We start from the raw sequence: 18,604 nt of genomic DNA, 5'->3' as shown, positions 1-18,604 counted from the left end.
GTGGTAACTTTTCTCTTATCCATTTCCAGTGAAAACAAGGCTGATGAGCATTTGTTCTCCTCATGGTCTTTCAAAAAATATGTAAATAAATAAATAAATAAAAAATCATTCTGATCATATTAAAAGAAGTGGTGAACTTGTGTTCACGGGTTAGAATCGTGTCGGGTTGATCTATGCAAAAACAACTGTTTAGTAATCGTGTTAGGAACCATTGGCACGAGCATGACCCGTTTAGTAAATGGATTGTATGGGTGTCTTGTTTAGCCTGTTTAATTTAAATGAGTTATGTTACCCGTTTATCAATTTAAGTATAATAGAAAATAAAATTCTTGAAAATGAGAATAATTTAGACAATACAATTATAAAAGAATCCAAATACAATTGTCATGTTGAATTTATATGATAATAATAGATATGTCCATAATAATTGGATTAAAACAAGTTAATTGGGCTCAACTAACACGATTAATTAAATAGGTCTAATTAGATTTAACAAGTTGACCTCTAAAGTACACTGATACTCCATAATAATTGGATTAAAACAGGTTAATTGGGTTCACCTAAAACGACTAATTAAATGGGTCTAATTAGATTTAACGATTTAACCTCCAAAATAGAGATACAACATGATTAATTAATAACGTGTCAACACGATTATTTCACAAACACTGTTAAGATCAATCCAAGCCCCTTAACTTTATGTGATGAAGAGGGAAGTTATGTCAAATTTTGACACTCCTAATTTAAAAGGTTGTGATGTACTTAAAAAAACCAAGAAGGAAAAGTCACATAAATCAGGACACTCTTTTAAAACTGAAATGTCGTGTATATATAATATATTTCACAGATATATTGAAAATCATAAACATTACTCCTTTTCTACGCAGAATGACGTTATTTTTCAATCAAAGATTTCTCTGCTTCAATTTTTTCAATAGTTGCAAATATAACGAAACAACTATGAACCATAATGCTGCAAATTTCGTTACATAAAAAGTTTGACATTTGTTGATTTTATTGACTGATTAAACTATTAAAAAATGGGAAAATGAATAGAAAAACTAAGTACACTAAGAAAAAAATTTGGATCGAAATTTAATCAAATATGTTCTGAAATTCAAATTGAAACTTTTGGTGTCTCCTTCTCGGGCATAATCAGAGCAAGAGAACTAGCGCTGATCATGATTGATTATATATATATATATATATATATATTGAAGGTAACGGTGGATTATTAAAACAACTTTTACCTTTTTTGTATTTCGTTTCCTTGCTAGGAATATTGCACTCAAATATTGCATCACATTCAAGTGTGAAATGAAAACACTTACTTGGCAGTATTAGTGGAATCGTCCAAGTTAATTTTTTGCATTATTAATGTTAGAATGTTTTAAATTTGAGATTGAAAAAAATTTAATTTATATTTTAATAAATTTCTTTTAATTTTAAAATTTAAGTTCATATTGTGACATTACATTTTAATCCCTATTAAAGGTACATTATAGGTTATGTGATTTATATTCTAGTTACATTGCAATGCCAAGAAGTCCGTACCACACATTCAGTGAATGAGTCATAAAAGAATGGAATTTGCTATAATGAGTTTAATGATATTTTTAAAAAGGGTTAAGTGCAAAAAAAATTTCTCTACTATCGATATACTGCAAAATGGTTCCTGTGTAGTAAAAAACTCTCTAATACTATCAATTTGGTGCAAATAGGTCCATATGTGGTATAAAATAATGATAATACCATCACTTCAGTTGAATAAATTAATAATTATAAATACAAACCATGTAAAATGACCTTTTTTATCCACTTATCAAAAAAATAAAAGGAATAATTTCACTCACACCCCCTGAGGTTTGGCCAAATATCACTCTTAAATATCTTTCGAAAAAACTATCACTTAGATCTATTTTTATTTTTCCGTTAAAACATCCGTTAAAAATATGAAAAAGACAACTTTACCCCTAATTTTTTAATCTTATTTATTTCAAAATATCAAGCTACTTAAATGACCACTATACCCATATATATATATATAACCATCCGGTTAGGCACAGAGATGATGGCAAAGGGAGATCGGTTGGGCACTGCAGCGATGGCCGAACGAAAGAGTGCGGGAGGGTCACCAGACACTGGTGGTTTGGGGGGAAGGAAGACACCTAACCAGAGGTTGCTGCGCCGTCGACTGTGGGTCGCTGTCGTGCGTCGTGGGTAACAATCTTCTCGTCGGCGGTTTACGTGGCCGTTGTGTGTGGATTGTCCGTGTGGGACGGCGAGTCGTGTTCTCCTACGGCCACGGTTTGTTGGGTCACTATTTTGCACCAATTCCGGGTGCTATTTTCTTCTCCGGCATAGTTGACACCATCTTGTGCAGACTATGGTTGTGACTTGCAATCACAGGTAGGTTGGGTTGCTTGGGGTTGCCAATTGGGTGGGAGAGAGGGGTGGCCGCGGTGGCTGTGGTGTTGACACTGGGTTCTGGGTTTTCGACCTTAAGTTCACATACTTCAATGACATTGTCGCAATGCAATTTTTCTTCGTTTTCTGTTCAAATCACACCTCTGCTTTGGTTTTTCAGTTCACATCTAATCTTGGTTTCTCTTTTCGATTCTATCAGTTTGTTGACCGGCGGTAGCATGGCGTCGTCTGAGAGCGAGGGCTCCACTCACAACCACCTGAATTTTGACTTGAACTTGCTGAAATTCCATCTGGGTTTGATTGTTGATTGTGATAGAGAAATTCGACTTTCTGGTAACCAAGATGTGGAGAGTCTCTGTCACTTGGAAACAAGTTTCTCATTTAGTGACTTTGTTTTTTGTTTTTTTTTTTTTTTTGGTAAATTTTTATTTTCAATTCTTTATCCCTTTATTACAATCATAGAACAAGATTCTATTGGCTTTCCATGCCAAAGCTCTTTCACAACTGTCTAACAAAACACCCTAATGACATTTTGTACTAATCACTTTCTGAATGTAATTACAAGGATACTAAAATGGGTTTTGTTGAATAAGTAATTGGAGAAGATTAATCATGCTAATTACTCCATCACTAAACTAAGAGCAGCGAGTTGTAATCACAGGTAGGTTGGGTTGCTTGGGGTTGCCGATTGGGTTATTTGGGGTTGTCGACTTTGGCTGCTTGGGTCGATGGGACGGCAAATGGTGATGGGTGTGGCTTTAGGAGTTCCATGGTAGTTACAATAATGTGTATAATTTTTTTAGCAGTGTTGTAGTGTTGTAAACTTAAAAATAAGGGATATATGAGTACTTACAATCTTCTATTGATACTCTTTCATTCTACTTTGAAACCAGTTGTAGATTTAAGCTTGTTCTGTTAGGAACTTGATCCTATATATCTTCGTGTGTGTGTGTGTGTGTGTGTGTGTATATATGTCTGTGTGTATATATATATGTGTCTGTGTGTATATATATATAATTTGTAAATTTACAGCTTTCTAGGGGTATTTTAGTCTTTAATCTAATCCTTTAAGCTAAAGGGTTGGTTTGACAAATTCAAAGGGTGATTAAGTCATTTTACATCGTGTGATAACTGTTCAACTAACGGTTGGGTGTTAGTGAAAAATGGAACAAAAGTTTGTAATGTGAGTGATAGTTATTTTCGAAAGATGTTTTAGAGTGATATTTGGCTAAACCTCAGGGGGTGTGAGTGAAATTATGCTGAAGGCCAAAAAGCCAATAGACACACTAGATAAATTATTCCTAAATATGATGACAGACATCAAAAAAAAAATTGAATTTGCCCTCTTTTCATCCAAGCAATTAAGAGGGCAGAAATCAAATGCTAAGGTACGTCACTAATATCGTTATCAATATAACACATCAATGGCTAAAGGGTAAAACGATGAAAATCAATGAGCAACATCCAACGAAAATCGAGGAGAGCTTTGTTCACAGACATGGCATTCTTCTTTTATAATTGATTCTTCTCAACAATTGCTTTTTCCCAATTCGCCTCTATTCATATCAATTCAACCCTCATAAACCCAATGCTCTTCCTTGGCGGTAAGATTATACATATCTCTGTATGTATGTATATGTATATATATATATATATATATATATATATATATATAGAGAGAGAGAGAGAGAGAGAGAGAGAGAGAGAGAGGAGGGGGGGGGCAAAGAGAGGCATTTGCGTATGGGTGTGTGTACATATATTTGTGAGCGTGTAATATATATAATACACAAGAAAATAGCAAGTATAGAGTGAGTGCGATTAAGAGATAGGAGCAATGTGTTCAGAGAGCAATTCTCAGTTTATGAAGGTTGTCTTGGGCGATGCTGGTTATGTGCTCGAAGATGTTCACTTAATTGATTTTCCGGATCTCCCTGTATGTTCTTCCTCTCTCTTTCACTCTCTCTCTCTCTAAATGAAAGGTTATTTTTGGTATTCTTGCCCCAGTCCTAGAGCCATTATTGAGACATTACAGGGATGAGAGAGAGCCAACAATGCCGAAATTAAACGCGATCAAAACTTCACAGAATAAGGTTAAGACTAAGACAAACACGAAGCTGCAAATAAAAGTCACAGACGACGTTACAAGTGTCACCTAAAGTTCTGCACCTAGATCTCACGAGCGGTCATGCGCCCCACGCATCTTCTCCGGCAAAAATTTGATGACAAGAATCCGGTCACATCTCCGGCGAGCCGAGCCATTCAGCCAGTGCAAGTCGAACTAAGCCATATAGGGGTTATATGCACATATGGGTGGGGCAAAATGGGAATCAAATTGGTAAAATATGATTTTTCATATTTAGTTTTTGTCAAAAAGTGGTCGGATGGACTTATTTGTATTTTTTTTTTAAATTTTATTGGCTAACATGCACATTTTCAAAAAGTAAAGACAAAACTTTATATATCAAGATATTTTTTTGCACTTAACCTTTTTAAAAATCAAGGATGCAACTATAAAGATTTTTTAAAACAACATTTTCAAATTATGAGGATGCATGTTTCATGACTCCTATATGCATGTATCATGACTCTCATGTAGGTGGATGGATCAATTAAAGTGATAATTTGACGTAGCAAAAATATCTATTGGACTGTTGTGAATGTGGTTCTTTAGGCCTCCAACTTTACTACATCAACTTCAACAACACACACATATATCAATTAATCAATAATTTGAGAGGCATTTACTTATTATATTATATTATATTTTACGTGGGATAGCGAAATTGGTTTGAGAGTTTTGCTCTCAGGTTGTCACATGCATTTTGTGTCAGGTTGAAAAAATTTCATGATATTCCGTTATATATATTTATAATATGATTTGATAAAGGCGGATTTTTAATAAGTTTTATTGATCTTTTAATAAATAAAAGAAAAAACTATTTAAGGCAAGTAATGACCAATTCAAGAAAATTATGTTGTTATGGTTATCAGGGGCGGAGTCAGGATTTTAGTTTAGGGGGATACAATGTTAAGAAAAAAATATATTTAAAAGAGTAGAAGGGAAAAAAAAAAAAAAAAAGAAAAAGGAAAAAAAAGAAAAAGAAAAATGACAACTTAAAAAGAAAACAATTAAAATTTAATTTAAGAAGGAAAATTTAACTTTTTTTTTTAAGAAATATGAAGAGTAAATTAGGAAAAAACTAGAAAAATGAGAGATAATTTTAAAAATTAATAATTTTAGGGAGACATTATATAAAAAATTCCATATATATAGATAAAATATAAAAAAATTTCTATATGTATAGTGGGCAGGGCCAGGCCAGGGGGGCACTTGCCCCCCTGGGCATACACTGGCTCCTCCTTTGATGGTTATTAATTAGAAAACACGGACACTTCTACAAAGGAGTCGTACCCGTGTCAGACACCTGATACTCCTCGAATTTGTGTCCGACACTTCATATACGTGTTCATAAATAAAAATTAATTTTATTATTTTGGATACTTTTCCAACACTTCTCGGATATTTCTAACACAAGTCTACCAAGTAATTTTGAAAATAATATGAATACTATCATAACAAAGTAGTGAAATAATGGTATACATGATCTAAAAATCATTACAATAATAACATAATTTTATTTTCTAATTCATTTCAGAGCAACACTTAATATAAAAACTATAAATGAATTAAAATTTTATAATACTATTCCTGAATAGATGTATAAAAATAAAAATTTATATTTATATATAATCGTGTCCACGCCGTACCCATATCTTACTTTTTTTAAATTTGAGGACGTATCCGTGTCGTATCGGGCATGTGTCCATGCTACATAGGTTATTAAAAATGCTTAGTAATTATATATTTTTAAAAAATAATAACCAAAAAGAAACTTAATTATGAAATAAATTAATCATACAATACAAAATATTTTAGAAACAAAAACAGAATATAAAAGTAAAAAAATTAATCTAACTTAAAAATATTATTTGCTTACATATTGTGAGTTGATGATAATTATAATTTTATTTTGTTTGTTAAAATAATAATTAGCTAACCAAAACATAATCAGAAAAAAAAAATAATAAATAAAAAATAAAATAACCCAACAAACATAAAGGTGGGTCCCATCTAGGATAGAAGTTGAGGTTTGGATGAGTGAGCGGATTACCAATTGCATGATGTAACAGATTGAAAACTTTAACCTAATTGTTTGTTTCTTCGGAATACGGATTGTGTGTGTATATATATATATATATATATATATATATATATAAAGAATTGTGTACATAGTGTTGTTGGTGGGATAAAATGGACCACATTCAAGTTCTATAACATGATCCACTTAAACCTGCCAATAAAGTCGGATAACTAGTGAAATGTAAGACATGATTTTGATTGGAGTTGCGGAATTCTAAAAATGCAACTAAGATGAATCCACGACGACGATTTCATATTTAGTGGACCTACTAATCAAATACTTATGCAAATGCTTTTCTAAGCAACTTCAGAATATGATCAGGGTCAATCCACCTTTGTGTTCTAAGCAACCGCAGAATATGATTAGGGTCAATCCACCTTTATAGAAGACATAGTATCTTTATGCATCCAGTTGTGTGTCGTGCTTAAATAAAATAGGAAGATACATTTTTCGAATTGAGATAGTTTTAAAAGGAATAGATGTGAGTGGGGGACATTAGCCCACCACTATCTTATTATATAATGTGCTCCCACAATCTTATCTCACATTCTACATCCACAAATATGTGTTAATAATTTGAAGTTACTCTCACGTGTAATATATGTACTCCCACAATCTTATCTCCCGTTGTACATCCACAAATATGCGTTAATAATTTGAAGTTGCACAAAATCTACTGAAGCTGCAAATACCAGAGTGTTGATTAAAATTAAAAATATAACATAATTAATGTTTTTTCTTTCCTTTTTTAGTCTTCACAGTAGAGTATTAATATATATATATTAGAAAATGAATTAATTCAGAATGTAACCTTACTTGAAGCTTTCGTTGGTGCTGTTGGCATCATGCTCGATGTAATAATGCTCACTTCTGGATGAAAGCAAGGCCTTCCTCTTTCTAAGGGTGCAACAATAATCCGAGCTAAATTCATGAAATTCCTTAGTCACGGTTCTGCACAAAATGACAAGTTTTTTTTTCAATAAAAGATTTCTCTGCTACAATTTTTACAATAGTTGCAAATATAACGAAACAACTAATGCAATTGCATGAACCATAATGCTGCAAATTTCGTTACACTAAATATGAATGTCAATCACGATTATATAAGTTTAAACCTACAGATATCTATTCACGTCACGTTTAAGGTATCCAACCGAATAGATGTGAAAAAAGAAGAAGATCGAAGAAGAAGAAGAAACTTAGTGGGATTATTTAGAGACAACTCTTTAAAAACAATAACTCCTTGAAAAAAAAAAATAGGTCACGTAATTTAAGACAACTCTAATATATATTTTTTTAAACGAAATAATTTTATAATTTAAAATAATTCTTGTTTAAAAGTGTATATAAATAATAGAAATTGAATATACTTTTATAGGGTATATAGATAGATATAGATAGATAAATGAAATACATTATATTAATATATAAAAATTTAATTCCCTTTCAAAAAAATAATAATAAAACCCATTTATATTGCATATGAAGGTAGTTTGTGCATTTATTATTTTGTGTGATGGTTCATTCAAAGAAAGGGGGGTGAAGATTAAGTCAATTAAACCTCAAGGGACTTTAATCAATAACTTGAGTGGAGATCAGGTAATTTATCCTTTTAATTACAATGCTTTATTAATAAGATAAATTACACTGATCTCTCCTGAAGTTTGAGCAAATTACACACAGGTAAAGCGTTTGACCTTTATAACTTTGACCTCCCTTGAGATTTGATGCATATGTTGAACAATACCCCTTGTCGTTAATGAAAATTAAATAAAAAAGAAGATTAAATTATCATTTTCTTGTGTAAAAAGACCTAGATAACCTTATATTTTGACATGAAATTACAAAAAATATTATGAAATGCAAATCAATTTTCATTCAAATTTTATTTATTAAATTTTACAAAAACAATTTTTTTTTTTTTTTTTTTTTTTTTAATGACATTTGATTAGGTTTTTTTTAGAATTTCATCAGGTTCCTTTTTTTAAAAAATAAATAAATAAATAGATAGGGTAATATAGTGTTTACAAGATGTGGAGAAAATAAAAGGGTAATTAATTATACAACATAAATAATATTAGTTAGAGACTACATGAACATAATTATACCTTAGATGACGCGATGTTGTCAAGTAAAGATACAAACATAACATTTTTCAGTCCTTGCTACAGAAGTTTTTCAATAAATCTGGGTTCATTTTACTTTTCAGTTTGAATAACAAATTTTCATATTACAGTATAAATCAATTTCCTTGAGTATGTTAATGCTCAAAATTATCAACTCAAAGCAGGCAGTAGCAAAAATGAGGTGTTTTCAACAAATGAATTGTCCGAGCAATGATTTAGTTGTGCATTTTCAAACATTTAAGAATTATGTGAATTGGCTAATAAGCAATAAGTTGGAATTTTAGATCAACTGAACAATGCGACTAAAAAATGACCAATAAATATTTCATGTGGGTTCACATGTTTCATTTTTTCAATGTCCATCAATCCACCTTTCATTCACATTGATGTGTTGTGTATATATATAATATTACGTAGATGCATATATAAATTATGAAGGGTAATTCCATAGGCCTATGTGAGCCCAGAAACTACAGTGATCTATTAACCAGCGAGACCAAACAGCTCCTGCGTGACAGGTTAATAATACTGAGGGTATTTCAGTCATTTAAATATTCCGAGATACAACAGCAGCTCGTCTTCTAAGCATACGCGTAAAGTGTCCATAGAAATGGATTCATAAGAGAGGCAAGTGGAAACTAAAAATAAGTTGCAGTACGCAGTCAAGAGATCAATGTAGTAATCAGTAATGTCGACATTTAGTGAAAATTTATATAAAAAATTTTTAGCATCCACAAATATGGTCAGTCATGACCTCCTGAAAATCGTAGCATGTACCATACATACAATCAATGAGTCATAAAAGAATAGAATCTATTATAACGAGTTTGATGATATTTCAAAAAATAAAGAATGCAACCATGAAGATATTTTTAAACAAACATTTTCAAATTATGAGGATGCATGTATCATGACTCTTATATAAAACTATTAGTGGATTATACTTTATGTAGGTGGATGGATCAATTAAAGTGATAATTTGAAGTAGCACAAATTCTATTGGAGGATTATACTTTATGTAGATGGATGGAACAATTAAAGTGATAATTTGAAGTAGCACAAAATATCTATTGGACTGTTGTGAATGTGATTCTTTATGCTTCCAAGTTTACTACATCAACTTCAACAACAACACACACATATATATCAATTAATCAATAATTTGCAAGGCATTTACTTATTATATAATATTTAACGTGGGATAGTGAAATTAAGTCGAGATTTCTGCTCTAAGGTTGTCGTATGCATTTTGTGTGAGGTCGAAAAAAATTCATTGACTGCAACAACTGATTCCGTTATATTTTGTCAACATATATATATATGATTTCATAGAGGTGGATTTTTAATAATTTTTACTGACCTTTTTTTAAATAAAAGAAAAAAGTAATTAAGGCAAGTAATGACCAATTCAAAAAAGTTTTGTTGTTATGGTTAGTAATTAGGAAGCACGGACACTTCTACAAAGGAGTCGTACCCATGTCCAACACTTCATATCCGTGTTAATAAATAAAAATTCATTTTATTATTTCAGACACTTCACCGACACTTCTTGGATACTTCTAACACAAGTCTATCATGTAATTTTGAAAATAATATAAATACTATCATGACAAAGTAGTGAAATAATGGTATATATGATATAAACATTATTACAATAATAACATAATTTTATTTTCTAATTCATTTAAGAGCAACACTTAGTATAGAAATTATAAATGAATTAAAATTTTATAATACTATAATTAAATAGATGTACAAAAATAAATATTTATATTTATATATATATATATATAGTCATGTCCACACCGTACCCATGTCCTACTTTTTTAAAATTTGAAGACGTATATGTGTCGTATTGGGCATGTGTCCATGCTACATAGGTTATTAAAAATGCTTAGTAATTATATATTTTAAGAAATTAATAACTAAAAAGAAACTTAATTATGAAATAAATTAATCATACAATACAAAATATTTGAGAAAAAAAAAAAACAGAATATAAAAGTAAAAAAATTAATCTAACTTAAAAATATTATTTGCTTACATATTGTGAGTTGATGATAATTATAATTTTATTTTGTTTGTTAATAACTAGCTTGGTCCCTGTGGCTGGGTTTTGAGCCCCTTTCGTGGGCTCTCTTTACCCTTGGGCTTGCCTGTACATCTTGTGCACTTATACACTTTTCATTCTTCAAAAAATAAAAATAAAAAATAAAAATGTTGAATAGTTATAATAACTGAAAAATTAAATAGTTATATAATTTATCAAAAAAGATAAAAAGAAGGAGATATAATCCATTGTGTACATAGTGTTGCTGGTTGGATAAAATAGACCACATACAAGTTCTATAATTGGATCCACATACAAGTTCTATAATTGGATCCACTTAAATCTGTCAATAAGGTCGGATAACTAGTGGAATGTAAAACATGATTTTGACGGGAGTTGTGAAATTATAAGAATGCAGTCAAGATGAACCCACCAGGATTTCACATTTAGTGGACCTACCAATAAGATATTTATGCAAAGGCTTTTTTAATCCATTGTGTACGTAGTGTTGCTGGTTGGATAAAATAGACCACATACAAGTTCTATAATTGGATCCACTTAAATCTGTCAATAAGGTCGAATAATTAGTTGAATGTAAAACATGATTTTGGCGGGAGTTGTGAAATTATAAGAATGCAAGATAAACCCACCAAGATTTCACATTTAGTGGACCTACCAATAAGATATTTATGCAAAGGCTTTTTTAAGCAACCGTAAAATATGATCACGGTCAGTCCACCTTTATGTTCTAAGCAACCACAGAATATTATCATGGTCAGTCCACCTTTGTGGAGAACGTAATGTCTTTATGCATTCAGTTGCGTGTCGTGTTTATATAAAATAGAAAGATACATTTTTCGAATTGAGAAAATTCTGAAAGGGATAGATGTGAGTGGGGAATATTAGCCCACCACTGTCGTGCAATGTGCCGCCACAATCCTATCTCGCGTTCTACATTCACAAATATGATAATTTGAAGTTGCACAAAATTTACTGTACTGTTAAATGAATAAAAACATGTAAATTTATGGAGCAACTTTTAATGATCAATACAATTTATAAAGTTATCACAACAATATCTCAGGCCATGTTTGTGAAAGGAACAAATGTCTGATACAAATGTCTCTGTCCCCATCTAAACAATAACATATTGAGGAAGAAATTTTATTGTTATCTAATCCATGTTAGGCTTTAGTGGGGACGTTTGACAAGGTTTCATGCCACTCACACGCTAAAGTAATACCACTAGCAAACAGACCCTCTCTCTATCTTAGCAACAATTAACATTCATGACAATTGACAGTGAAAAACTAATCCATGCCTCAGTCATCATGTGTGACTTAATTCTGGGGCTCAGCCCCCATCAAATTCTACAAAATTTCCCCGTATATCATCTCATGCATTATGGGTTTGTCCCTGCATTGCACCATATGCTCAGTGCCTGTCCCGTCCCTCGAGTAGGCCACTTTTACCAAAACACAGTCGCGGATAAATATGACCTCGTACATATAGAAATATATCTTCAATGCTGTTATTTTCAAATGTTAGGCTTGATGAGCTCAGATACAAAAGCAAAAGCAAAAGCAAAACAAATTTTACAACCAACATTCATCATGATTTCTAGCCAATTTCCACAAATACGTGTGCACGCGTGGTTGTGTACAGGTTTATCTTCAATTCATAAATGTATCCTCCTTCCATATTTACTGGGGAAAAAAAAGGCATTCTTCCAGATCCAGTTCTCTCCAAGATTGTATTTAAAATCATATAAAACCAAAAACTAAAAGTGAATCTAATCAACTACATGCCCATCCCTTGATTCCATAATCATTAATCACTAGGAATCTCACACCAAGGGAGGCTACTGCTCAAAGGAGTGTTGGGTTTTATCATAAAGATGTGTCCTTGTAGTAAAAGTAAACAGCAAATTTAGAGCATAGAAAAGTTGCAAAACAAGTATCACTTCTTTCCCGCTTGCATCTTACACTGATCCAAGAAATGTTCAATAGAAATACCCAAGAACTTGACCACCGACATTCTGTTGGATTGCCTCTTCATGATCTAAAACTCCATTTGGCGTTGTAATCACCACATAGCCCCACTGCATGAAAGGAAAGAAGAAGTCCTTAAAGTCAATCAGTTCCCGTTAAGTGGATTACAAAGTTGTGAAGAGACTGATATAGTAGTAATATTTCATAAGATCAAATGGCTAACAATGATAGAAATATCTAAATCATTGTAACATGCATAAAGTAATTTCAATAGGAGCAAAATAATGGTTTTACCGTAATAGGAAAATTTCATCTGTTTTCTCCAATATATATGGTAGTGGTTCATAACTCGTGAAGCTTCGCCCTTGGGCATAATGGTAAAAAATACATGATACCGAGTATTAACTACGGAAACTTTCTCAGCCACAATAAAATAAAGAAAAAGAATTGACAAATCGTAGAGAATTATACAATTTGGAAATGCATTCTCAGAGCAAGTTTACCAAGCTAATGAGTTATCTCCTACTCATTGACAAGGTTTCATGACACACACTAAAGTAACAATGATAATTTTTCGTCTTCTTCATATTAGACTCGTGTTCGATACCACCACTTCACAAATAATCATGGATGCATGTTTGGCACCTTGTGAATGTCTCTGTAGTATGAATTTCCTAATTTTAGACACTTCTACAACACCTATAATACACTCACTCCCCAATACAAGACTCATGTAGACAGTCTCAATTTAATAGAAGTAATGCTCGAAAGTATTTGAAAACAAGATAAACATGCCATTAAGCACTCATCCTTTGTTTTGATATTATACACATACACATGGTCGTCATGCAATGGACCTAGTTATTAATTTTGAAGACAAAAAGAAAGAAGAGAGTAGTAGTTTTATCTATAATATAAATAACATACCGAAAATTATTATTATCAAACAATAATCTTTATGATATTTGTTGAGCTTCATCTTCTATAACATCAATCTTCGATATCATTTCCACAAACCATCTTCAAAATGATTATGTTTTTCAACTATACATATGAAAATGCATCTTATTGCTACATCAATGATAGTTCACATTTGTTAGCATCCAATGTCCACATTCTTAATGTATATTTGCCTCACAAAATAGAAATCAACTATTACAACGTATATTAAGTATGCCACAATTTCACAGGATAAACAGATTGTTTGGTGGTCCGGAATGCAAAAAGGTATTAAAAATAAAGAAAATTAAGTTACTAACAAAATGTCTACAACTCAACACAAGAATTCCTAACAGAGTTCCCAAATCCTAAGAACCCTACTAACAAATTAGCAGTCTTTTGGCCATTAGTCTGGTCAAGACCAGGATCACAAAGATTCCAAAATCTTGATTCAAATATACATATTGAACTAGTTCAACTGCAATAATAAATTAAACAAACCTGACGGGTTGGAAGCGTACGTATCCTATACTTTTCAATTTCGTGTGCCTTAATGTCCTGCCTGTACGTGAGAACCCGGCAGTGATTTACCCTTCCCTGCAGTTCAACAGTTATCTTTCCTACTCTTTGAGGATCATATACTTGGAAATCTTTGATATATCCTGGAAGGCATAATAAAAAGTCAACAACATATAGAAGTTGACTTGCCAAAAAAAGACATGCAGAAGCTGACAATATCATCCGAGGTTCATGAGAAACAAATATTTTGTGCTTCCATCGTGAGAAAATTGAAGCTTGACTCACATAGGTAAGCACATAGAGACAGCTTTCTTTCTGCTCTGATTATTCTATTGTCTTTAAATATCACATTTATAAAAGATACCAACAATTTACTTGACAAAGTCTTAGATACCTAAGTTCATATCTTTTTAGTAGCACAAATATTGTCTGATATGCTAGCACCTATCTATTGCCCATTCAAGGAAAAAGAATCCTTAAATAAGTAGAAGCCAAAAAAATGTCAACATGTCAAATACAGTTTCAGATTGGGCTTGGGTTAAAGCATCGGATCACCAAACTTAACATGATTGCCAAATCCCAATCCTAGCCTAATTCAAATATTTATATGTATAAAGATAATAGTTCCCATGAGATTTTATTGATGTCTTAGTGGTAGAATTATCATTTTGGAAACCATTTGAGTACTTGCAGAAGCACGGGCACTTTTATAAGGTGCCGTGTCCAACACCGACACTCCATGGACACTCTTAAACACGTGTCCGTTATTTAAAAATAAATGTTATTATTACGGACACTTAGCCGACACATCCAAGACACTTGGTTGACGCATTTCGGACATTTGGTCAACACATTCCGGAAGCTCAACCAACACATCCTACACTCTTTGTTTTATATAAAACAAACACACGACAGTCTTGAAAACAACATTATGAACATATATCAAAGTGTTCAACCTCCAAAGAACAAAAACACGAGTATAATGACCAGATAGGATAGTACTATCATATATATATAACATATTCTTTTTTATATTCAAATGGCGTCACCTTCTAACTTATGTAACTTTAGTATAGAATTTATAAATTAATTAAAGTTCCATTATTGTCACATTCAATAGATATATAAATTAAAATTTATATTTATATTAGTTGTGTCCATGCCATATCTGTGTCCTACGTTTTTAGAATTTGACGTGTCGGCATATCCGTGTTGTATGGTGTCCGTGTCCCATGTTTGTGTCCGTGCTTCTTAGAGTATTTGTAATTTTGAGGTATAATAGTTATTGCTACACATACCCAACCTGATTCCCAACTTGAACTTCCCAAACTAGGCTAACCTCTGTCTTCTTGTCTTCATTTGGCAGACAACTTAACAATTAGTAATGATTCAGTTCAAGTGTAATTCAGCTTCTTTTACAGTTCTAGGGAATTAAATACTACAAAGCTCTTGCAACCTAATACTAGGTTTGGATGGAGGCACCCAACATTAACACAAGGTTGTAATAAGATAATACAAAATTGATAAAAGCCTTGCCTTTCACAAGCAAATTGAAAGTTTATATCCAGCAATAAAAGATAAATAAAAAATTATGTCATTTGCAACCAATTTTAAGCAAACAGTCGAGGAAAACTATACTGAACTTTGGGTATCCAGAACAATTTCTCAAATGAGAGAAAAAATGATGGAAAAGGCTAACAACTCCACTTTCCTTTAACAATGAAAATTTTTAATGATCCCATGGCTTGCTCATGCATTCAAGTCTCAACATCAACTCAACTATTAAAATATCAAGTGTTAACATCTCCTTAGTTGATTTAAAACCACCTTTTAAATTTGGAAAAGTTCTGCAACATCACCTATATAGGCTTTGAGCACTTAGCACGAACTTATAGCACATGCACCTTTCTTTTCTTTTCTTTTTGTTTTCCTAGCTTAGCACATGCACCTTATTCCACATATTTTAAAAATGACCAAACCTCACATTCCAAATTGGTAACTGTAATAATTCACTCGCCATTTTTCAAGATATTAGATCTATATATAATGAAAATTGAATATCCTATTAACAAAGACGTTAAGATATTCTGTTGCTAAAATTTTCATCTTTTCTCCAATATTTGAGCTTGGAATTAGTTTGAAGTTCCACTGAAAACGTACTCAGTACAATATGCTTTATATAAGCACTGTAAATCAGCCACACCATGACCTGGTTGAGCAACCTCCAACCAGACGTGGGGTTAAGAAAAATACATAGGCAACATTTGCATCCTTCGGGTTGGGTTGTGGTTGGAATAATTGACACAAAACCAACTGGCCTATATAACAGCTCCACACATAACCCATGGTGCAATCAATAGGAACTAGAAAGTCTGTGTCCTCTATATTAAGCTTATAAACCATAAAAATTCTATTAAAAATATTTTCAACAGACAAACCACAGCCACCAATTAACTCCATCTTTCTTCAGGACTGGCCCTCCTATTGCATATTAAAGTCTCAACAATGACTCCGCCTCTGTATATACAAGATTCAGCTCAAGGATGAACTGCAAGCCACCCTCTTTGACAGTTTTACTAACTATAGATGGTTGGACACTTGCAAATCTCCTACATGATCGTTGACCTAAGCCTTTACCTCATCATATTTAATAGAATTAAATAGGATCGAACAACTATACATCGTCTTTCAAAAAGCATCACAATGTTCCTCTAAAAGCCAACTTCCCATCCCATGACAAGCCCCTGGTCTTCTTTCAAGAAGCACATCAATCCGTACAACCACATTTGATCCCAATCCTACATCTCCATTTAATCCTATTTTGATTCCAATCATCAATGCAAATTCACCAGTAAGCTACTCCTTGACATTAGATGTTAAAATCCCAAGCCCTTCCCTTCCTAGACCAACACATATTCTTTCATACAATTAACTAACAACATGCACGAGCACCACTCTAACTTTTATATGTATATATATATATTCTGAACCACTATATTTACTTGGACATGGAAGGTAAAAGCCAAAAGCAAACTCATTTAGAATTTCCCTCTACAGATTTTTAAAATGAGAAGCCCCAACTGTTAATAAATCAAACATACATTAACCACTCAAAATCATCAATAAGAAAATAGAAAAACAAAAAAAATAAACAACAATCAAATAGTTTCTGAGCCGTGAACGTTAATTGGAAAATTGGGTACCTGATATGGAGCTTCATTTAGTTGGTGAGAAAGAAAAAAAAATTGAATCCCATATGTGACAGATGTTAATGCCTAATTAAACGAAAACCTAAAGGCTTGTATTACTCAGAAACATTCCGCATTTTTCTTTATCTTTCATTTCGCTTGGATTCTCCATGGAACAAACCGAATTAATTATACAACTTAGGGTAAGGAACATACATAGATATATATATATATATATACATATCTATATGTGTGTGTTGATTGAACTAGATGATACCTCGCTTTTTCATGATGTTGAGAAAGGAGGCCATTACAGTGGAAATGGGCTGAAGTTGAGCAGTGGCAAAGCCTCGCTTCTCTGCATTGACGAGCTTACTCAGAGCTTCGTTCAGAATTCTTCTTCCCATCTTGCCCCTTCAGTCCTGTCCCACTCTGAATCCCAACCAGTCCCCAGAAAAAACCCTTGAATTCCTCTCACTTCAGTCCGTCCCGACCTTCAAAATGGTGTAATAAACCCTACTCTGTTCCCGGGTTGGGTATCCGACCCATTTTGCCACATGGCGACCCATTCTACTTAAGTATCCGAATCAAATCCGATCCATCGGTATTTATAATATAAGCAGGAGCCGGTATTGATTCTCCATAATTATCTTCAGGGCTTTATTTTTTTTTTCTCTCTAAATGAAATTATGAAAGGGTCCACACTACACAAAGTTGATTCATATCATTTTTAATATCATAATTGTCCTTTCTTATTAGGATTTGAATTTTCGTTCCAGAATCCCTTTGCAAAACTAGAAGCTCGTTAGCAAAAGCAAGGTAATACTACCAACACCAAAAAAAAAAAAATGAGAGTACTTGTTAATTTTATAATTATAAATACACACACACATATATATATATATATATACATTCTTCTAATCAACCTAATTATCTTGATAAAAATAAAACTCAAGGTCCTCCATTACCTCTCCATTTAATATATATATATATCAAGATAATTAGGTTGATTAGAATAATGTATCAATAATAATAATAATAATAAATAAATAAAAATATAACGAGAACAACAAATACATACATTCCCAAAGTCCAAAATAAACAAAACATAACAACAAAATTGAGACAACGTAAGGAAGACAACACCAACACCAATAAGAAA

The 18,604-nt window shown here is 32.3% G+C and overlaps 1 protein-coding gene across 1 annotated transcript; it reads right to left on the bottom strand.

The window, feature by feature from the left end:
- Positions 1–12,312: 12,312 nt before the first annotated feature.
- On the bottom strand, positions 12,313–17,934 carry LOC132267192 (small ribosomal subunit protein uS8my-like). Its single transcript, XM_059768276.1, has 3 exons — positions 17,720–17,934; positions 14,237–14,397; positions 12,313–12,906 (listed from the first exon to the last, which is right to left on the bottom strand). The coding sequence occupies exons 1-3, from the start codon at positions 17,847–17,849 to the stop codon at positions 12,808–12,810; spliced, it is 390 nt and encodes a 129-aa protein (XP_059624259.1). The 5' UTR covers positions 17,850–17,934; the 3' UTR covers positions 12,313–12,807.
- Positions 17,935–18,604: the final 670 nt, after the last annotated feature.

The sequence above is a fragment of the Cornus florida genome, unplaced genomic scaffold (genome assembly GCF_030987335.1).
Source record: "Cornus florida cultivar Cherokee Brave unplaced genomic scaffold, ASM3098733v1 CherokeeBrave_3.0.0_Hap2_Chr07, whole genome shotgun sequence".
Lineage (NCBI taxonomy): Eukaryota > Viridiplantae > Streptophyta > Magnoliopsida > Cornales > Cornaceae > Cornus > Cornus florida.
The sequence above is the reverse complement of the archived record's forward strand: the minus strand, read 5'-3'. Positions and strand labels throughout refer to the sequence as shown.